The sequence below is a fragment of the Ruditapes philippinarum genome, unplaced genomic scaffold (genome assembly GCF_026571515.1).
Source record: "Ruditapes philippinarum isolate M1 unplaced genomic scaffold, ASM2657151v2 ctg89_1_1_1_1, whole genome shotgun sequence".
NCBI classification, from domain to species: domain Eukaryota; kingdom Metazoa; phylum Mollusca; class Bivalvia; order Venerida; family Veneridae; genus Ruditapes; species Ruditapes philippinarum.
Window position 1 is genome coordinate 223,391 of NW_026856592.1, and position 23,939 is coordinate 247,329.

Sequence of the window (23,939 nt, forward strand, 5' to 3'; positions counted from 1 at the left end):
AAATTACATGTTATACAACAATAACCACATGTTGTACTGGTAATGTACATTACATAAAACATTAATACAATATTAAATTTGTTTTAAAAAATTGCTTTTCTAGGGAGCAAAAACTTTTAGGATACTTATCAATCATTTAACTGAACTAGTTTAAACGAAATGATAATCTATTCTATATATAATTATTTACTTCTTCACAATTTGTTCTGCCATTTCTAATATTAAAATACAAATATTTTGAATAATAATCACATCCAAAATACACAACAAGAAACTTTATATACATTAAATGTCACAATTGATATATTTAAATAAGGCCACAACAAAGATCATGTTACACATTGTAGACTTCAAATAAAGGGGAAAACACAACAGCTTAATTCAAGCTATTTTGCATAGAAAGTGATTTATGCAAAACGTGTAGAAAATTCTTTACGTCAAGGAAATATTTCATAAACTAGAAATGTGTCGTCACGCCACGGATGTCCCCGCATGCAGCCAAAATTTCAGATGATCATTTTTATACAAAGTTCAAGGCACTGAAACTATTCAGTGTTAACCTTTTGTAAAATGCATATTGCATATCTGTAGCCAAAATAATGAATGACTACATACAATTCCACAAACGCATGAGTGCTGAAACTGAAATTCCAACATTCAAGTGAGATAACTGTGTCCAAAATAATTGAACCACGACCAAATGCTAATTTCTAAGATGTATCTATATGTCAAATCTAAGTTGAATGTGTACAACCGTTTGGGAGAAACTTTCTGATTTGTTCAAAGTTCAAGAAGGATAACTCTGTCACCTATCACCAAACCATGACCAACTTCGAATTTGACCAGTGTATTCTTATGGCATATCCATATCTTAGATGTGAGTTGAATATGCACAACTGTTTGGGAGATAATAAATGGAAACTGAAAAATTCCTTTTTTCAAAGTTAAAGGGGCATAAATCATTAAATCATGACCAAATTCGAATGTGCATTCCTTTGACGTATCCATCTGTCAAATTTGATGAATGCGTAATACCGTTGGGGAGATAATGAACGGAAACTGGAAATTTATATTATTTTCAAAGTGGAAGGGGCACAACTCCGTTTATACCATCCAACCATGACCAAATTCGAACTTGACCTGCTCATTTCTTTGACGTATCCATATGTCAAAGTTGAGTTAAATGTGTAATACCGTTGGTGAGATATTGAACGGAAACTGAACATTTCATATTATTTTCAAAATGAAAAGGCCATACCTCTGCCAAAAATCATTGAACCATGACAGAATCCGAACTTGACCAGCGCATTCCTGTGACGTATCCATATGTCAAATTTGAGTTGAATGTGTAATATCGATGAGGAGATAATGAAAGGAAACTGAACATTTTATCTCAAGGGGCATAACTCTGTCAAAAATCATCGGACCATGACCAAATTCGACTTTGACCTGTACTTTCTCATGATATATCAATGTGTCCAATCAAAGTTGAATATGTGCAACCTTACTAAGTTATTGAACGGAAACTGATGATGACGGAATGACGGAACAGGGTAACACTATATATCCCAGTCATTTTATGGTGGGGACATAAAATGAATGATTGATTACGTAAAAATAGGACGCTAATAAAAAGTCTGAACTCAAAGTATTAACCTACTCAGTGGTTTGTTGAGGTATTGTAGTTACGTCGTCATTACCACAAAAGGAAACAAATTGCTCATTGCAATTATCGAAAGTATTGAAGTGCATGTTAAGAACGTACAGGGCGTTAAAAATGCAGCGGTCACACGCTAAAAACTAGCTGCAATTTTGTTGAAATTTTATGTGCTTACTGAACTCGTCATGCCTTTCTGTTTTGTTTTTGATTTTTTTTGCCGCGTTGAAATCATTTTTTTTAAATAAATACATATTTTTCAGCTGGATAAACATTGTTTTTGAAATATTTTTTATTGAGGTAATACATGTATATCAAAGTAAATATTATATTTCGAGAAAATATATAGAATAATAAAATAATAAGAAGAAAAATAGTAAAAAAGGAAAACAGTGTATATCAATTATGTTTAAGATAGTAATAAAAAAATAAAAAAAAAAAACCATATAGGTCCAAGACCAACTCCAACCAAATACCTAAAGGCAACAACATTGCATCTTTGATATTTTCGACATACTTATCAACTGTGCTATAGACAGAAATGATGAGTGTTAAATGACGAACATGTGTTTGAAGGCTATATACGCATTTATGCAACATGAGAAGGTTAATTATTCAGCGAAAAGTTATTTAAAGAGGTTATATTGTTTTATTACCGTCTTATTGACGGTCACCTACCCTTTGTACCGGTGCACGTTTTATTTAGATAAATCTTTCAATTAATAAATCGTTAAAAAGACGCTGGCAAACAGTCTTGGGCTTACAAATTCAGGCTTTCATTTGACAATAAAATGACACAAACTAAGATGGATTTGTGTAACAAAAGCATTGTTATCGAAATCTTAAAAGACTCCCCTAAATTAACAATTAAAACATCCTACTCACATCTTCCATGGATATTACTTTTGAAAGATTCTAATTTAAGCTCTGAATAAGTTCGATATTGTCACTTATATAAAGAGTTTAATATGCAAGATGTAGTAATTTATTAGCATAAATCAGTGTTTTCTAAATTAAATTTCGAATTAATACGCTGATCTGAAGTAGCAAAGTGGTAAACATACTGGATTCTTTTATCCAGTCACTTATAACCTAATAATCTCATAAAAAGCCTTCATAATTGTTTAAAAAGAAACATGCATTAAATGCCGTTTCAAAGTTATATTTATACAGAACAATATATATCTTAGCCTGAATGTGTAACATTTTGATCAAAATTGATGAAAAGCCCACCAAAATGATAAAAGTGATAAAAGTTTGTAACATGTACTATTAAACAGATATGTATTAGGAGCTGTCTGGCTCCCTGCATTCATATAATTGTCGTCTGTGTAACACATGTGTGGAGCTATACTAGACATAAAATCACTTAATGTGTTTCCAACACCATCATCACAATCATCAATCACTGGTCTTGACGTGCAGATTCTCATTCCTTCAAAATAACTGTAAACAAAATACAAATGTAAAATACATTAGGGATCTTTGATAATATACAAATAAAACAGCTATTGCATTACGCAATACATCGAAAATCTGTGAAATAACATATTTCATGTTTCCTCTACAATGAAAGAATACTATAAATTGCATCACAAATGAAGTCTTCATGTAAGCTTGCCTTACTTGAAGTTTGATTTTAACACTTGTTATCGACCTGTAAACATATTTTTTGTAACAGTGACCTTGAACTTGACCATAGGGACCCAAAACAATCCAAAGCAAGGTCTTTACATAGTGTTGCTATACACAAAGTTCAATTGAATTATCTCATTCTATACTCTAGTTATTGACTGGTAACATATTTCCTATTTTCGTGACAGTGACCTTGATATTGACTACACAAAAGCATGCAGATGAGCTGGTAGCTGGTAGATGTGTATCAAGCTAGATAATTTCCGTTTAATATATTTATTAAAATATGATAAACAAGATCAACAAAGAAAGTTTGGTGTGATTAAAAGGATATTACATAATGTATTAAATATATGGAAAAAACAAAGGGCCATAAGGTCAATTACTAAGGTCAGGACTAGTAGGTCAATTTTTCAAATCACTAAACCGCTTAAGTATGCGCGAACGCACTTGATGATTGATAACTAAGCTGCTGTGAAATTATGGTCAAAATCCCTGGAGAATGTAGGGAGATAAAGGTGAAAAACAAAAGGCCATAATTATGTCAAAAAGTATTTAATCACAAAACCCAAAAATGCATTAGGGCACTTTATGACACAGCTTTTGTGAATGTTTGGACACAATCCCTTGTAAAATGTAGGAATTATGCACAGACAAAATTGCTTACGCCCACTCTCCCGCCCACCGAAAAACCTAGCTAAAATGTGATTATTCTCCATTATCGATATTTTAGAACGTCTTACGTTGAATACAGAAATGCAATCAATAAGCAGAAAAAGGGTATAATATAATAATTTAACAACTATCTGTCTTGAATATATTTTGTGTAATTTTGTCACCATCAAAGTGATTTCTGATAATGATGTCGGTATTAACGGTATTAAAATATTAAAAGATCTAACAATGCACGAACAGTACTCGGAAATTAAGAAGTATTTACACATGCAGTAATATATTTTGTCCATGTTACAGAATATGACGGTGCAGAATTCATCTCTGTCTTATGACTGGACGCACATGGTTTTGTTTATTCTGTTCACGTGTAAATGATATATTACTTTGACTAGAAACGTATTAGATTTGACGTTATCAGCTGTAATACGTGCACACATAAGATGTTAATAAAACTTGACTATATTGATTCCTTAACAGATCTTACCCACAAATCTTTATTTTAAGTGTTTTCCATGTATCCGAAGGACGTATGCTTCCCTGGAATATCTTGTCGTTGTGAATGAGGCAGCTTTTAATCTTTGGCCGTAAATGTACAATACATGTACTATATACCGCATGTTCTGAAAACATTTATCTTAGATATAACCGAATAAAACTGGACAATTTTTAAATAAGAGCATGAAGTAGAAAAATTAGTTCTAACTTATTCCTACGGGAATGGTTACAATAAGTATGATTAAAAAGATTAATAGTTTATCATGTACATACAAGTGCAACTTTTAATAAATTTGCAGATTTAATTAAATCAAATGTATATCCTGTTTGCTTAAATGACTAACAAGATATACATTTGACGTAAATAAATCTGCATAATTATTTGCATCAATATCAAAGGGATAAGTAAAATATTTGTATTAAAGAAGACAATGCAATTTATACTTTCATTAATTTACATGCTAAACACAATATAGACATTTTCCAGACTTTCTGGGGGACAAACATTATTATAACAGTTTATACAGAAAATTAAATGACGGTGGATGTCTGTGACAAAAAAAAAAACCCAATTCTAATATTATATACATTTAACAAGAACAATATCCAATCAATGATTGGGTCTAAATTTTGCGACGTTTATTCCGCTGATGAAACGCGGAATAACAGGTCATCTGTTTGATTTTTAAAACGCAATAAGGATTAATTTTGCTGAAAGAGTATTTTCATATATCATGATAATTTTTTAATACATGTAAAAATCATTTCTGAACAAATAATAAACATGAATGTACACTGATTATTAACATAAAAAAATCTTACCCGAAAGTGAACTGCATAATTTATCTATAGAGGATCTCCATAGCTTTGGCACTGCCATCTTCACGAGGGATTCACTAGGTCCACAATTAGAGTACAAATTATCTAAACATTCAACGGAATGGTTTAAAGTACCGTCCCTAAAAACCAAGCACAGGATCTGATTCGGATAATATATTAGGACAAAAGGTATTTCAATATTAAACTTCTAATATAATAAATCAGAAAAGCAGTGTATTTTTATCATTCATTTCATAAAAGATCTATGCTTCATTTGATTATTTCTACGTATTTAAACATATCTATTAACAGGAAGCTAAATACGATTTTTGCATCAATTCTTTTCCTTTTTTTTTTCATTTAACAAAAACAAAATGTATTCCGAAACAAATCGTTATATTCATCAAAAAAAGAGTGTGAAAAAAGATCGCAAATGTTTTGCTATATTTATTATTATTGAAATGTTAGGTAACACGAATTATTTTTCTTCACTTTAACAAGGAAGTTAAATAAACAATTTAAATTTCCATAACAAACCAGTACTTACGTACAAAACTTGCGTATAGTAGTTGTATCTGTTCCTGCTAGTATGTTGGTACCATTTACGCCGTACGTAATATTTTTCAAACATTTCATCACCTCAGACAATGACCAGTCAAGGGGACAGCTGCTCTCAACCACGCAAATTAAAACCAATTTGAAGAAGAACAGAACACCTGTAAATATTGTTAACATTTGATAAATTAGAATTGACTTGTAACAAAACTAGAAGCTATCTTGCAGGTACAGTAAAGCATACAAGAACTTTGTTTAGATCTAAATGATGTAGTACTCATGGACAATTTGACAATTATTTGAATGTGTATCTGAAAGCGTATTCGGAAAAAGGTTGATGCCACGGTATTATATATTTTTTTAATGTAAAACCAAACAATGTACCAAAGTGATTTTACTCTTATATAAATAAAGTTTACTGCAATACTTTCTTTTATGTGCCACACTCTGTTAAAAGTGGTTATTCTTTTGCCATTTCTTTAAATCGGTGAATGAGCATTACTATTCCTTTCTACAAATAAACATGTATTAACTGAATAATAAATAAATGTCTTTATGTCAATAATCAAGAAAACATCATCTAAGAAAGAAAAAGTTGGAAATACAAAAATGTATTTACACACTTATATAACGAAAGGGAAGTTTTGCATGAGTGCATAAAATTGTACTGCTTAGATCAAAGGCTAATTGGATTGATACATCATATTTTGTGATTTTGAGAAAATAGATATTGCTGACATACATACGTGTATCAGGCCTTTTAGTTTGATAAAAATTATAGCGCTTAATTGTTTTATAAATTTGACATTCAATAATGTGCTTAATGGTAACATTTGAACATTTGAAGGTGAAATTTAGCAAAGATACTTGTACAACTAATCAAGTTATGTTAATCAATTTTGAGAGAAAAATGATTCTGTTTATGTAAATCTCAATTATTGTTCTTTTATCATACTTTGTTAAAATTTGGTGACAACATGTTAGGCTCGTTTTATAAGGTTTTAAATTTGCTATTCAGGTAAATGGGTATTTATACTGTTTGGAGAGATAACTACAACACTAAATCACATATTTTTTTACAATATCCTTATTATCTCCCTGCATATTTTGAATATCGAACCACCTTAACAAACTTCAGTTAAAAGACTTTACATTACACTACATGTACAAAAATATGTATAAAAATGGAAACTGGTACTTATTTAAAGTCCTGAATGATGTATACAAATCATGGTAATTTTACCACAAAAAAGCAGATAAAGTCGACACAGAAATTGTTAAGTAAATAATGACCGGAAAATCAGCATCAGTAATTTATTACATCTTACATGTTTTATCTTTGTTGATATTTAAACAATTATTCAAACAGGTTTCCCAAGTCAGTGACCTGTGGTCAATACAATTCTAACTACCTTATTGTAATTTAGTAATAAAAATAACGGTTTGAAACAGGTTTTAGGGATTCTTTAGGGATTCTGTATTTATCTATTTTATGGTCACATCCGTGTTATTTGTGCCGTGTGGCGGCTGTAAAAAGTCTCCCCGTACATTTAATCAATGATGTTATATTTTCGATCCTTGAAGATCGTTCAGCACGACATTATTGTTGTGCTTGTGGTATTTTTAGTTTCAACTTTTCGGCATTTTCTAGTTGGGTGGTTCCAATATTCTTACTTGAATAAACATTATCAAACAGTTTCCAAGTCAGTGACCTGTGGTCAATACAATTCTAACTACCTTATTGTAATTTAGTAATAAAAATCACGGTTTGAAACAGGTTTTGTATACGAAATGTTTAGGTTATTTGAAAACTTTAAAAGCTTACAAATTTACAAAAGAAAAATAACAATCTATCCTGCTCCTATTTTACTTGGTTGAAAAACAAAGTTATAACAATTATATTTATCAAGTGTCGGGGTTATCTATGTGTTGAAGTTCTCTCCAACAAATATATTGCAACAAATAGTGCCTTTAAAGTCGGCAAAGGTTGAAGACAAAACGACTTCTGTTTTTACCATGCATGTTTATTCTTTGGACAGAAATACTCTTTGGAACAGATATAAGATATTTTATTGATGATAAATGAGATCAAAGTTTGCTGAAGATACTTATCTTGTTTAATACTTAAAAACCTTTTTGAAATAGGATTACGGTTAAGTACGAATAAAACCATAATGATTAAATTCTTTCAAACAGATATATCGAACTCACATTTTGAAAGTTTTTAACCCCCAATGCATTAGAAATATTGCCTCAGACATGTATTTTCCTTTGATTTGTACGTGTGACCATGAATTTTAACCTACGGAATAGTAAATGAATACATGTAATGTACAACACCCATGATGGTAAACATTATTATAAAGTCATCAAGCAGAATATAACTATTCTCTCACCAAAATTTGGACATTTTCAAGGCAACCACATTTTCGATTTTTATCTGACATAACCTTTAAGTTTGAACTTGGCTCAAAATGGTGAATGTATGTGCAAAGTCTTTTTTAAATCAATCAATGCATGTAGCAGTGAGCTCCAGACAAGCGTTTACCTTTGACCACTGATAGTAACCATGACAATTTTAAAAGAGACACTGTTTATGTTAAGCTGTGACCGGTTATTCGTATGCTGAATTAAATTTCACACTGTCTTGATGTCGACTGCCCGCTATGGGCATCTCATCTTTCGTTCCGTTTTATTTTTTTAACAATCGTATTAAATTGAAAATCCTACATTGCCATAGGAAAAAGGAATTTGAAGTCAGCTGTTACATGGGTTGACACATTATTTAATTAGCCTGCCATAATCTATCACACGAGTATAAATGTATAGGTATAAATAGGTAGGTATACTTTAGGCAGAAGTATATAATACTATGGCAATCTAACTGTTTGTGTTGAAAATTACTTTTAACTTTCAGTGTACTATTCTATATAACAAAGATGATCAACCGCTCACAGACATTTCTTAAAATTTCCCTCGTAATAAAACGGAAACGTTCAGTGGATTACTATTTGTTTTAGTTGGCTTTACGGCGAACCAACACAATATAAGTCATGCGGCACCGAAGAAAAAAAGATGACCGGCTAACCTCGGCTGTTCCAAACAGATCTCCATCGGAACAAGTCGGAGTTTTAACAAAAGTTTTTCATGTATCATGAATTTAATGCTTGTATCATGAATTTAATGCTTATTTCATGTTCATTGTTGCCTATATTATGAGAATGAAATTAAAGATTGAGTGTTCAGTTGAAAGAAAATTACATGTAATGTTTATATATTGTCTGTAACATAAACAATAGATTTACGAAACAGAAAAAGTTGGTAGACATTATTGTGTTTTACTTTAATTAAAGCAAACTCCAATGTGGCAATTAAATTGAAATCTACAGTCCTTAATTTAGTGGAAAAAAATCTCAATATAAGTTATCTTAAAACTATTCATGGCATGACAAAGTTATAGTCCGTACACGAATGTGGGAACCTATAACCTCTAATTGTGAAGGCGTGAGCCTTCAAAATATAAGTATGACCTTGACCTTTAAAGAAGGGATGTGGTTCTTGGACGCGACACAATGTTGTCATGAGGTAGACATTTGTGCCAAGTTATTTAAAAATTCCTCAATGAATAACAAATTTACAGTGTGGACATGATTGTTGTGTATGTGGGGACGGACGGACAGAAGGACATGAGCCTTAGCCGCGACACATCATCTTGATGTGGTACACATTTGTGCCAAGTTATTAAAAATCCTTCCATGCATGACAAAGTTACAGTCCGGACACGAATGTGTGTATCTATAAATTCTAATTGTGATAAAGTGAACTTCAAAATGGAAATGTGACCTTGACCTTTGAGGTACGGACGTGATTATTAAACGCAACCCATTGTCTTGATGTAGTTGACATTCATGCCAAGTTATTCTTAAAGTCTTCCATGCATGACAAAGTTACAGTCCGGACACAAATGTGTGTACCTATAAACTCTTACTGTGATGAAGTGAAACTTGAAAATGTTACTGTGACCTTGACCTTAGAGGTAGGAAAGTGATTCTTGAACGCAACAAATTGTCTTGATGTGGTAGACATTTATGCCTAGTTATTGTAAAATCCTTCTATGCATGACAAAGTTATTGTCCGGAAACGAATGCGTGTACCTATTAACTCTAATTGTGATAATGTGAAACCTCAAAATGTTAGTGTGACCTTGACGTTTAAGGTAGGGACGTGGGTCTCTGACGCGACACATTGTCTTGATGTTGTAGACATTTGTGCCAAGTTATTTCAAAATCCCTCTATATATGACAAAGTTACAGTCCGGACACGAATGAAGTGGGGACACACAAACATACATACAGACCGGCATACAGACGGACAGGCGGACGGTGTGATTTTTATATGCCTCCCTTCGACAATAAAAAAATGGGTTGTATAAACAAATGTGTAGAAATCTATAATTGGCACCCTTGACACACTGACCCTTTCTCAATCAAAAGGAAGAATACCATGTAAGTTATCTTCCTACCAAATATGAAATACATCTGTCAATAAAGACTGTAAGAGCAATAAAGACTGTATGAGAAGAAATGAGCAAAATAAAAAACAAAACAAAACAAATTTTTAAACACTGTTGTCATTGACCCAACCGACCCCTAACTCCATCCGAAAATTCGTGAGTACCTTAATGTAATATTCCTACAAAATATAAGACTTCTGTCAATAGAATCAATCAATCTGTAAAAGCGTAAAGAAGGTAAAAATGGATGACACAGTTATATAACAAGTTAATATTGAAATTATGAAGTCATTAGTATAAATAGAACTTCAGATATATTCATCTGTCCGGTTTAGGTTAACCACAATTCATTTTCAAGGTGCTGAAAAGGACAATAACTAGGTAAAAATGGGAGCCATAGTTAAGTAAACCATTTGTACAGTTAGAACTTAAGAAAAATCCAACTTGCCGCTTTAGGTTCACCTCCTACGGACAGACGGTTCAATAACTGTATGCCCTGGGCATAAGAACCCGTTTTTAAATACTTTGATAAGTTTTTGTTTTATTTAAGGGAAAAGGTTTTTGGAAACCTGTGCCAATTTGCCATCAGAGGAAAGTGACTGTCAAAATGTTTAATACCACCGAATGTTGCAAAACGTTTTACATTTATACAAAACGATGTAAAATGCATTCACTATATGCGACACATTTAAACAATACGATTTATGTAGCAAGTTAAAATAATAATATATATTCAAAATAACTAAACGCAAATCTTGACCAAATGGATTTTGGCAATGAATTTCAAAAGATTTTGATTAGTTTTTGTGCTATTTAAGGGAAAAGGTTTTTGGAAACCTGTGCCAATTTGCCATACGAGGAAAGTGACTGTCAAATACCACCGAATGTTGTAAAACTTTTTACATTTATACAAACAATGTAAAATGTCCACACTATGTATGCGATATTTTTTAACAATACGGTTTATTGAGCAAGTTAAAATAAATTATATATATTCAAAATAACTAAACTCAAATCTCGATAACTTTACAAATGTTTTGTATCACAAAATGATTTTGGCAGTGAATTTGAAAAGAGTTTGTCCCAAAGAGCTGCGCGCAAGAATCTGATTTTCAAATTTGAAAACCCCAATTATATACAGCTCGAATCATTCGAGCAAACAATAAATGTACAAAAACCGATATTGAGTACAAAGGTACTCATGTATACGTTGTAACGAAGAGTACCAACATGTTCTATGTTATTAAAGGAAAATAATAGAAACAAATTCTCGATATTTTTACCTTAACCTTTAACAGTATTAATCAATGCATCAAACAAGATAAGCGTTCATCCTTGACGAGTATTAACATGACAATTTTACTAGAGAAATTGTTAATTTGCATGGTAGAATGTCAGATGAATTTGTATTCCGAATCAATTTTTGCACTGCCTTGACGCTGACTGGCCAGCAAGAGCAATCTCAAGTTTTCGTTCCGTTTTGTTTTTAAACAATTGTATAAAAATGACAATTATACTTAGCTGTTGGAAAATGAAGGAATATGACGCCATTACGAAAATGTCCTGTTGCCACATGGGTTGTTTTACCTCAGTCGACACATTTATTTATTAGCCTACCAAAATCAATCACATCAGTATATAGGTATACATAGGTAGGTAATCAGTACTTGACACTGTCCATCAACTTATAAATGGTTAGTGTTCAGGTTGAAGTCAAAATAATATTGCATGACTGATGGATATTTCTATAAATATTCTTTGTAATATAACGGTAACATTCAGTTGATAAAAGTAATTGGGGAGTCTTTTTATATTTAAGACAGTTTCTACATATTATCCTTGTCATTTTTTCATTATTTAAAATTAATTACTTTTGTTTCGTTTGTAACTATATGCATCGGTTTGTTTGTTTTAGTTTAAAGGCGCATATACATAAAGCTGCCCTATATAAACAAGAATGCATCGAGTAATATGCATATCTGTAAATTATATATGCTTTTGTTAGCATACAGATTGGATGTGTTGTTAATACAAGTATTATAACACAACATAAAACAAAAACTATAATGAAAGCAATTAGGTCAGCATTATCTTCCCTATCTGTATCTGGCAATACTTTTATCAATAGTTTATTCACCTGTTCTCATACATATATTAATCTCTACGTCGAATCTTTTATCATCATTTATGATAAATACATTTATTATGCCAAATGCTAACGGATAAATAATATTTTGTTTTTCGATTTGCAAAATAGTTTTCCGTTTTATGTGTGAACAAAAAGGGCAAATGTCGTTTGTTATAAAAGAAACTCAATCTCATATCACAATAATCCTGTGATAGATGAGCATTATCAGCTGTTGTCAGACATATGATTTCTCCTATAACTGATTGTCGCCGCTGAAAGATTCTGAGACAAATGAAAATATCTTGTGACAGTGATAAATTGATGGCAAGTAATGAGAAATTTAGTTGGTGACTCGCATAAAACTTTAAATGTACAACTGCAAAAGTAGGAGAATAATAGAAAAAAATACTAAGAAATGACAGAAAATATCGACAAGGATTAGCAACACTTGAAATAAAAACAGGACCGCGGTTGTAATTGGGTATGGGGAGAGATGACAATTTATGAGGCACTTTTGAGGATATTATGTCTTGTGTGTTGATTGCTGTAAGCTTTTTGTAAAGTTATAGATAATTCATTTCATGTATGTTAAATAACAGAGAAATTCTTTTGACAATAGTAATAGAGATATAATAAAAAGAGTTATATCAGAGTATTCATTGCATTTTTAAATATATTAAATGTAAAATTTAAAATAATAATATAAATGATACACTTTCTTATTAACTAATTTATTCTGTGCAATAGACAAGTTAATACTTACACTATATAGCAACAATTATGCATTCACTGCAGCAATGCTAAAAGACATAAAGGACCAAACTGTCATAATTAAATGGTATCATACTCTGCGATTAAGTATAGATGAAGTTAATGTATATATGCAAAAATATAACGATGACTTTCAAAAAAGTTCGAATTGTTTTCCCTTCTTTTCTTTATTTACAGATCATCTCTTTCATGTTTAAGTGATGAAGTTTTCTTTTGTATCCTTTCAAGTCAACCGAATCCGTCTCAAAACATTTTGTATGAACATTTAAAAGCACCTTGTTACACGCCTAGTTTGATCAACTGACTGGATGTTTTAAATCAATTGTTGTTGCCTTTCTTACATATATAAATAACTATCACTAAGCTGTCTTAGTAACTTAATGTGTTTTAGGTAGTTTTTACTCTAATAAAATAAATCCATTGTGAGGATGTCAAAATTAGATCTTAGTTAAGTTCGATATGTGTTGTAATCTAAAGGTTATTCTAAATTGTCTTGCAAGTTTACTGACCTATATCATGTATAAAGTATGAAATAGAGACCTAGATTACAAACACGATCATAGATTCTAAAACATTAGATATATGTAGTAATCTATTTTCAAACTTCAATGAAATACTGAATGTAATGATAAAATGTTACATACTGCCCTGACCGACAGTTAAACTTAGTATTCCACCTTAATTAAGATATAACAGAATAACTTAATTCTCATAACAATTCCTAAAGAGGTACATTATAACCAATTTGTAAATATATGTTTTCCTTCTTTCGATATTACAAACATTTGATGTATATAATGACGGTTTAAAACATATTAGATGATTATCACCTTAAAATAAGCACTTAATCTAAAAATATTTGTCAAAACGGTAGCAAATTGTAAACAAATAAGTATTTTGACTTCAAGAGAAAATACGTAATCAATATAACAGTACTAATTGCTAAAACAAAAAGAAGCGGAAGGTGGTTCAGGTAATTGGCACAGAAGGTAACTTTTTTGAAAACTAACAGGATACAAAAATAAAAAAGCTTTTGAGAAATATAAATAAAATCATTTCTGGGGAATAATGAACCTTCAAAGTATCATACATTATTTTCGACAACTTCTATATTAACATGGAAATTAGGTGTCTAACTATGCAAAATTTGACTTTGATGTTAGGTGAATCATCTTTTTTTAGTTTCAATTATTTTCAACTGTACGGATAAATTTCCTTTATTTGATTATGTAAACATCTAGATCATATTTAAATGAGTGTTGTTTGCGTTTAAGGGAACGTCTATGTACCTTTATTTTACATATAAATAAATACATTCATCATGTCATAAAATAATAAAATACAAAGGTACCATTAACGTTATAACTTAATACGTGTAAACTGTGCATATACCAAGCAAGCAATTGAAGTAAGATCTAAATGGTAAAATCAATATCATCCTTTCTGGGGGATTTATTCGAAATAAATGATTAGTGAATTATATGCTTTATGTGTGTTAGCGTTAGAGAATAACGTTTATTTAAACTATTTCGGTGTTGGTACAATAGAGCTTTATCGTTGTTTACATATAAAGCTTAAAACTTGCAACGCATATATTATGCCTGATACTTATTTAAAAAAAACAAGGTCCCATGTAACAATGTAAGAGTAGTCCTGTAAAACTTTAATTTTAGTTTTTGTATGATGATTTCTACTTAAACAAATAGTCAATAATGTTATTATAGCATATCAGAGACGAAATTAGTTATTCAAAGTGATAAATCATCAAATGAGTACGTGACAATCAACATATAAATTGCAAATAATAATATAAATATCATGAAAAGATAGTAGGACAAATAATCTTCATTAAATTTATTACTGTCTAACATTACTCTGACATTAGGTTAGACCATTATAATTTGTTAATGAATCCTTGTTAAGGTAAGCATTGGTATTTGTATCAAACTAGAAAAGTGTCCATATAAAATGGATACACCTATATTCCACTGTTTTGTAATGTTTACTGACATACAGTAGAACAGTATGAAAGACGGACAAAGGAAATTCTACGTGGTTGGGGCATATAGACGGCACACAATGCTTCTACTGTTGCCATCTGGAGTTTTACCAATGTTGAGCTACAAGAACTTCAATATCAATTTTAAAAATTGTTTATTCTAAAGTATGATTCAAAGAAATAGAAACAAGCAAATTCTTACATGACAGACTACACACGGTGACCAACATTCCTGTAAAATTTAATGACTCTAGTAAGATCATTTCGAGTAAGGCAAGACACAAGTTGAACAAGAACGTGTTTGTTAAACACAAATGCCCCCGGCTCAGATTCTTGTCAGTAGCAATACTTCAAAAAATGTTTACCCATTCACTCACTTATGGACAGAAAAATCTCCAAAAAATTGTAAACACAAGTTTTATAGCTTGACAAAGTCATGGCATTTTGTAATTGTGAAAAATATAAGTTGCCAAGTCATTGCTCTGACTTGTGAAGTTGAAAAATATTCAACTTCATGCAAGTTATCTTCCTACCAAATATGAAATACATCTGTCATTAAATAAAGGCTGTATGGGCAAAAGTGTAAAAATCTATTTTGAGCACTGGTGACCTTGACCAAACTGACACCTAACACTATCCAAAAGAAGAATACCATGTAAGTTATCTTCCTACCAAATATGAAATACATCTGTCAATAAATAAAGGCTGTATGGGCAAGTGTAAAAATCAATTTTAGCATTTGTGACCTTGACCCAACTGACCCCTTACTCCATCCAAAGGAAGAATACCATGCAAGTTATCTTCCTACCAAATATGAAATACAACTGTCAATAAATAAAAGCTGTATGGACAAAAGTGTAAAAATCTATTTTTAGCACAAGTGACCTTGACCTACTGATCCCAACCACAATCAAAAGGATGAATACCATGCAAGTTATCTTCCTACCAAATATAAAATATATCTGCCAATAAGTTGCCAAGTCATTGCTCTGACTTGTGAAGTTGAAAAATATTCAACTTCATGCAAGTTATCTTCCTACCAAATATGAAATACATCTGTCATTAAATAAAGGCTGTATGAGCAAATGTGTAAAAATCTATTTTTAGCACTGGTGACCTCGACCCAACTGACCACTAACTCCATCAAAGTTTATGTTTCTATCAATTATAAATAAAATCTGTTTATAGAATAAGGTCAATACACCTGTAAAAATGTAAAAATCTATTTTTAACATTGGTGACCTTGACATTGGTAACATTGACCTTGACCCGAATGACCCCATACTACACCCAAAGAAGGAGGTGTTTGTATTAAACTAAGACATCATCTAAAAAATAAAAGATGTATGAGCAAAAAGGTTTTTTATTTATTTTTTAAACCAGTGACCTTGACCTTGACCCTAGAGACCCCTTACTCCAAAAAAAAAATTAGAGAACAATCAAAGGTATCCACCTACTAAATATGAAAGATATCAGTAAAGAAATTAAGCAATTAGGAGAAATTTAAGATAAATCCAACTTGCCGAAATAGGTTAACCAGACAAGGCCCTATTTTCAAAGTGAAAAAAAAGGAAATAACTGGGAAATATGGATGACACAGTTATATAACTTGGCAATATCATGTGCTTTGTATTGATAAGTAAGTGTGCTAACTATAAAGCCATTAGTATTGATATAACTTAAGATATTTCCAACTTGCCGTTTTAGGTTAACCATTATTCATTTACTAAGTGCTGAAAAGGGCAATAACTTGGTAAATATGAAAGCCAGAGTTATGAAACTTGCCCAGATCACGTACTTTGTATTGATTAGTACGTGTGTAAACTTAGAAGCCATTGGTACAGGTAGAACTTAAGAAAATTCCAACTTGCCGTTCTAGGTTAACCTCGTACGGACAGACGGACGGACGGACGGACGGACATACGGACGGACGGACGGTTCAATTACTATATGCCCGGGGCACAAAAATGCAATAAATTTACTATGTCAAGGGCAAAACTCTATAAAAATTGAAAAAATCTTCGAGAACCTGCAGATTAGGGTGAATGTTTACTGTGTATTTTCAATACAAAATAATAACTCGACACCAGGTCAACATATTAGGATGCATGTTAGCTACTTATTTTCTGTACGATAACTCGACACTTGTTTAACATATTAGGATAAATGTGTTGAAATTGATTTTACTTTGTAGCAGTTTACCAATTATTAATGAATTTTAAACATTATTTTGTGTTTATTCCACGGCACAATTTTAACATTTTTATGTTCTATGTAACGTCTGTATTATCTGTAATGTCTATTACAATGTGAATATATGACTTGGATTTCCTTTGTCAAGGTTAAAAATTATTAACTGTTTATTTTTCCTTTAACAAATCGCGTCAACCCTAAAATAACCTGGCTCTGCTTTTTTTCTAAAGTAAAGAGTCGTCTTATCCTGATCATACTCAATTGTCTTCATGGCTAAACTTTACTGAATAAAGTTACTCAAAATAGAACTTATTACTTTCTTTTAAAATGTAACTTTAATTTCAAACACAATGTTGTTACCAAAGGACACTAATGTTTCAATTAATTCTGAAGATTTATGGATAAATGTTTTGACAAACACATCAGTTTTGTGATACTTGTATATTTTATGAAATGTGTTGTTCCATAATACAATATCACATCTTAGAACGTTGCAAATGAACTTCACGCGTTTGTACCATGTTATCTAAAAATGAAAATCATGATATGCATACAATACCATCAATATAGGTTTGGTTTTCATTTTTTCAGTCAAACAAATCCATATCAGATCATTGTTGCACTCGATAAAAAGAATGGATAAAAATCCATACCAAATCACTTGTGTTCTCCTGCTAGCCTCTTTTGCAATTTTAGAGTCCATAAAATTACAAACATATCCGTTTCATACTCGAAATAATAAAGTGTGTATCAAAATGTTACATTCCGCGGTGTGAAATAAATGAACCTTAAGATTCAATAATAAAATGTTGGCAACAGTACTGAATCTATTCGACAATTATGCCAATTTGCTAAACATATATGAAACTCGACTAGCGCCACAGCTAATAGACGGTTGACAGCTGTGCACCACAGCCCACCCCAATCACATGCCTTTTTCTTCATTCCAGTCTTAATTATCATCTAAATATTTACAAAAACAGAAGTATACACATATATAATAAAGTACAATGCCACTCATAACATGAGCTATAAAACACATCAATAACAATTTTTGTCACATGAACAAGATGCTGGCATAATCTTTAAAATTACACCATTTTCGCCTGCTGCATTATTTTCCTTTGTTTTTGTCAAAATCTTCCACCCATGTCAGCCTATCCCCCCCAAGAGAACGCTGTTTTGTATTCGCCCGTGACTAAAAAGAGATTCCTTCAATATTATCTTGATAAAACTCGCCACCTGTTTAATTTACAAATCATAATTTTCAGTTTCTTAATAATAGGGCTTTCAAAGCAAATAAAATGGAAAAACAAAGATAGCTAAATATGGTGTACTATGTAATACATCTACTTGCCACAATAATTTCATTACACCTTTGGAAAGTAATAAACCAATTAATTATGCAGTTAACATTGAAGTTATTCAAGTATGTTGATAGATATAGATCTCTGCCCAAGCCCCCAGGCAGGAGATTAACAACTGGATGACAGCAATAAATGTGTTGATAAGGGAGTACACTACAACCAATAAAGTTTGAAACTGACAAAATATATTCCACTAATGATACACACATGCAATAAATAAATATGTTAGTAAATCTGACGACCAATGATCTTATTTATGTTTTCATTAACCCAGTCATCAAACATGAAACAACATTGAGGGTTGTGTCTTTATCAAAGCGATATCGTCAAAATCACAAGATCTTAATATTCTATCAATTTAAATTGAAATCACATAAATTGAGAATATTAAAAGACTACAAAAATGGCAACAAAGCCTCGTTTTTTCCACTTTAATCACACGTTTTGTAAGTATGTAATACAAACAGACACTCATTAAAGATCATCTATCTATTCAAAGAAAAACGAAGGACTATATAATTTCTTCTAAATAATAAATCCGGTGCGTAAAATACAGATGTTTCAGAGCAGATGAAATTTATAATATAATCTCATTTAATTCCTTCAATTTTCGATGCATTTTTCCCCAACAAATAATAAAAGCACAGAACGAGTTCTTTTATGTTAGCTTTTCATCAATTTGAATTTTCTGGAAGTGAAAGAGTTAGTTTTTGGCACCTTAAATCATTCTTGTATCAGAAATATCATATAAGATTAAGTTACCTTTGCAATTTTCAATTTCAATTTTCAATTGTATTCATTCAAGGAAGATTTTGAAATTTTGAATGCCATGTCGTAGTATGCTAAAAACTATGCAATTTTACTTTTGTGATTACAATAATGTGCATCTAAACTCTATTTTATACACTGTTATTTTATAAAGCATGTTAAAATATTTTCGTTCACCACAGCAGCCATGTTATGACAATATTATGTTTAAATGATGATAATGATAATAATAATAATAATAATAATAATAATAATAATATCAATATCTACATGTAAATGACTGTGTGATTGATGTATGATTTGGATATTGTTATCTTAAGCCAAAAATATTTTATAACTGATTATCGTCTTGAATTTCTACATTTACATTTCATTATTTTTTATCATAAACAATCACTCTCAAATAATGCGTCATGACATTTTCATATACCAAGTCGATTTTATTCAATAATAAAACAACATTATTTTTATGTAATGATAACAAATCGGAAGTTTTCTGACTAAATTGCATTTTTGTTGTAAATGGAAAGGGATTTGTGTATGAAAAGGAACATTGGTAACTTGATTTAAAAGCGTAATCTGTAGTTCATCGTGACGAGTAAAATATACAAAGAAATATCTAAAAAAAACATTAACAAAAAACAACAAACATATTAGTCAAGAATTTAGTTTACTTTCTGAACGCCAAGACAGCTAAACTGAAAGCAGCTGGAAAAATATTAAAGTTTTCCGATTCTTGACTAACTTATAGACCAACGGACGGACGAACAATGCCATTTTGATTCACTCCCGACTAAACAGTAAGGGCTATTTTGCTATTTCACAGGAGTTCATATACAGGTTCAATTGAAAAAAAAATGTAAAACTATTTTTCTGTTCACGTTTAGGTGATCAATTTCAAAATAAATGTTAATATTTCAGCGTTACATAACATACATAAAAATAAACAAAGCATCAAAAGTAAAACAATAAAACAAAATAAAAATATATTCTCACATGAGAGAAACGTACCTATTTCTTTAAGCATTTTGATGATTTTTGTCCTTTGTTGTTATAATTCCATTTCTTCAACACGCACATCAACTATAAAGAAATAATTAGTTCTCGTTTTTAAAATAACACGATCACATAAAGTCAGCTTGGCCTTGCGTAGTTGATTATATCAAATATGAGGATAATAAAAGATCCATATTTGTATTTTAACACACATTATGCAATATCATGCATTAAACACACTAACTATTTGATAAACCACTCCGTTTTAGCTTCGGAAAATATAAAATACAATTTCCCTAATTCAAATTATCATATCATTGTCTAAATGACGACAATTAATGAAAGAATATTGCTGAATTCAAAAATCCATATCGAAACATATCTAATAATTAACACTTAAGTGTTCTTAGAAACAATGATAAAACGTGAAATGAAAATAGTCGGCAACTGAACAATACTTTTGTCTCAACTTCACGCAATGTTATATATGAGATATATCAGAAGTCGACAAACACGTCTCTCTCAGTAACCGATATCCGCAGTGATTGAGGAGAACAGATTGCAGTCACTAGTAAAACTATGTTTTTCCCTCCTGTTGTACAATATTTACTTGCTATTGACATTTATAGAACATAAAAACTATAGTATAACATTTCATAATATATGGGTTCACTCGAGTTTTGCCTAATAAAGACTCTTACAATTATATTTGAAATAATGTATTCAACTATACAATATAAGGGTGAAAAAGCCAAACGTCGAGACAAAATGACTATATTCAATTGCGCTAATGGTATTGTATAAGTATATCCACGTTAAACCAACTCAGCTTAGTAAGAGACGTAATGGAACTTGTTGGAGTTAAGTAATTTAGTACATTTAACCTTCAAAAAATAGCAAATGTTCATATATTTTTTAAACAATTATTATATATTTTTGCACAAGAACTAATGACAAGTTTTGTTTAATGGGTTGATCCGAAAAACGTGACAATTTTGTTTTCTTTACAATACTAGATTCCACACAATAAAGAGTGGGTGACCGACTACGGCGCACGTATTTTGGTAAATTGATAAAATTGTGCGGAAATAACGCCATTCATTTTAATGAAATTCAACCCTTAAATCCTAAAATATTTTCAAAACTTATTAGAAATGCAGCAATGATATTCTCACAATATACGGGTGAAAAAGGAATACATGTATACAGCTATACTTTATTAAACCATTTAACTGGATTTATAGGTCAGTTAACGTAAAAACAATAGTAAAATTACTTAGACCTGAATGTGTATATCAATCTGATGAGAAATTAACAGGGATAATTAAATAGAAAAAAGATGTCTATTTTCATGTCGCTGCACTCGAAGTTGTAGATAAAAGACTTGACACAAACTCACAATTTTATTCAGCGCCAAAACATGAACATAATAATAGACAACTCAAAGAGGGATGTTTATGACAGACATGTACATTTACTTTGCGTTACAAAATTTATCTCAGAAGTCAGAATTATCATTTCTACTCATTTAGCTCGTTATTAAAGAGGCATTATGCTCATTTTTCCTGCCAATTTTGAGCTTATAAACTATTTCACAATTTTATCTTAATATCATAATGGTGATCAAATAATAATTAATAGTAGATTTCTGTGTAAATAAATATTAGATTTACTACATTTGTTTAAAGCCTGTCTAACTCTTAAAAAACCCAAACGAAACTGATAAATTCCAGACAATAGAAACGTACTTGGGTCACATGGGTTATTGATAAGTTTTGCACCGTAAAATTTAAAGTTGAACATATTTTTGATATTTTGCCCTTTTACCTGTGCACTCATCATTTACACTTGTACTGGCGTTATGTCACTTTAATGATCCCCGAAATTTTGTCCGCTATTTATTTAGCTTAATCAAAAATGCATTGCAGTTGTTTAATGATATATACAATTTTGTAGATACCTACCGAAAGAAGGCAAACCTAATCAACAATAAAAGCAATAAAAACAAAATCAAACATGTATAACGTCAACAAAATGATATGTATTCTTGTTTGTATGGCCTTAGGATTAGCATAAGAAAAGGGGGAGGTGATAAACAATACAGTCTTGATAGAGAAAGCCGGTCTTTTTTTTTAATTCACGTAGATTGGTAAAATGCATCAATGTTTGGCGCATTAAATTCTAAGGGCCGTTCAGTGTTTCGGGAACCAATTATTCTGACTTTATTCCTTTAAACGTGTTCACAACAGAAATATTCTTCATCTCAAATTATTATTTATGTAAACTCTAAATGCTTGTATTTCTAAACTTCTGGTTTGTTCGTAATTTTCATCTTGCTATTGGAGAAGCGATTTTGATTTTTTACTTGTTTAACTTCGTTTCATTTTTATTGTATTCATTCTCAGACTTGGAAAAATCAATCGCACGCTTTTTCTGTCTCTATTACTCTTGAGTACATTCCTGTTTTCGTTTTATTTTCTAAATATGTCAACTTTACATAATTGACATCAACTGTTTGTATTATTTGTTATATATTATCAAATAGTTTTGTTTTCCATGGTGGAGGCGTTTGTTTAACGCACATACCCCCGTTTCAAAATGGTGTTTGTTTTGAAATAACGCGAAATTGACCAGTGTGGTGATACTGCGCCGAGCAATTAAATTATTTAACGTTTTATGAATATTAACTTTTAAATATATCTTCATAAAATGATACAGTACGAAAGCCTAATAGTGTCAAATAATATATAAAAAAAAAATTCAAAGGCGTTATAACGCGAATAAAGGCGTTATTACGCGAATCAAAAGGCGTAATTACGCAAATCAAAAGGCGCAATAACACGAAAAAAGGCGTAGAAACGCGAATAAAGGCGAAGTAACGCGAATAAATGCGTTATAACGCGAATCAAAAGCGTAATAACGCGAATAAAGGCGTTATAACGCGAATCAAAAGGCGTAATAACGCGAATAAATGTGTTATAACGCGAATCAAAAGGCGTAATAACGCAAATCAAAAGGCGTAGTAACGCGAATAAAGGCGTAGAAACGCGAACCAAAAGGAGTAATAACGCAAATCAAAAGGCGTAGTAACGCGAAAAAAGGCGTAGAAACGCGAACCAAAAGGAGTAATAACGCAAATTAAAACGCATTATAATGCCAATTTTATACCATATTTATACTAATCAAATGGCTTAGTAACGTGAGAAAGGAAGAACAATATTGATCTGTATTTATTGCTCAAGATATAAACTCGTATAGAATAATATAATATACATTTACAATAACTATATTTCCATTTGCGCAATAATTGCAAAATATTTGTCATAAACTAATGAAGACTCTTTGATATTTGTCAATATAAGGTGACT

At 31.0% G+C, this 23,939-nt stretch overlaps 1 protein-coding gene across 1 annotated transcript; it reads right to left on the bottom strand.

The window, feature by feature from the left end:
- Nucleotides 1–959: 959 nt before the first annotated feature.
- On the bottom strand, nucleotides 960–21,099 carry LOC132747067 (uncharacterized). Its single transcript, XM_060736373.1, has 5 exons — nucleotides 20,587–21,099; nucleotides 5,829–5,997; nucleotides 5,285–5,421; nucleotides 4,452–4,587; nucleotides 960–3,103 (listed from the first exon to the last, which is right to left on the bottom strand). Exons 1-5 carry the CDS (start codon nucleotides 20,600–20,602, stop codon nucleotides 2,869–2,871), a joined length of 693 nt encoding a protein of 230 aa, XP_060592356.1. The 5' UTR covers nucleotides 20,603–21,099; the 3' UTR covers nucleotides 960–2,868.
- Between the last annotated feature and the right edge of the window lie 2,840 nt (nucleotides 21,100–23,939).

Excerpts from the sequence above, each read along its gene's own strand:
- LOC132747067 (XM_060736373.1), bottom strand. Across the intron at positions 5,422-5,828 it reads ACTATACGCAAGTTTTGTAC|GGACGGTACTTTAAACCATT; the intron begins GTAAGTACTGGT and ends CTTGGTTTTTAG. Across the intron at positions 4,588-5,284 it reads ATTATGCAGTTCACTTTCGG|AACATGCGGTATATAGTACA; the intron begins GTAAGATTTTTT and ends AAATGTTTTCAG.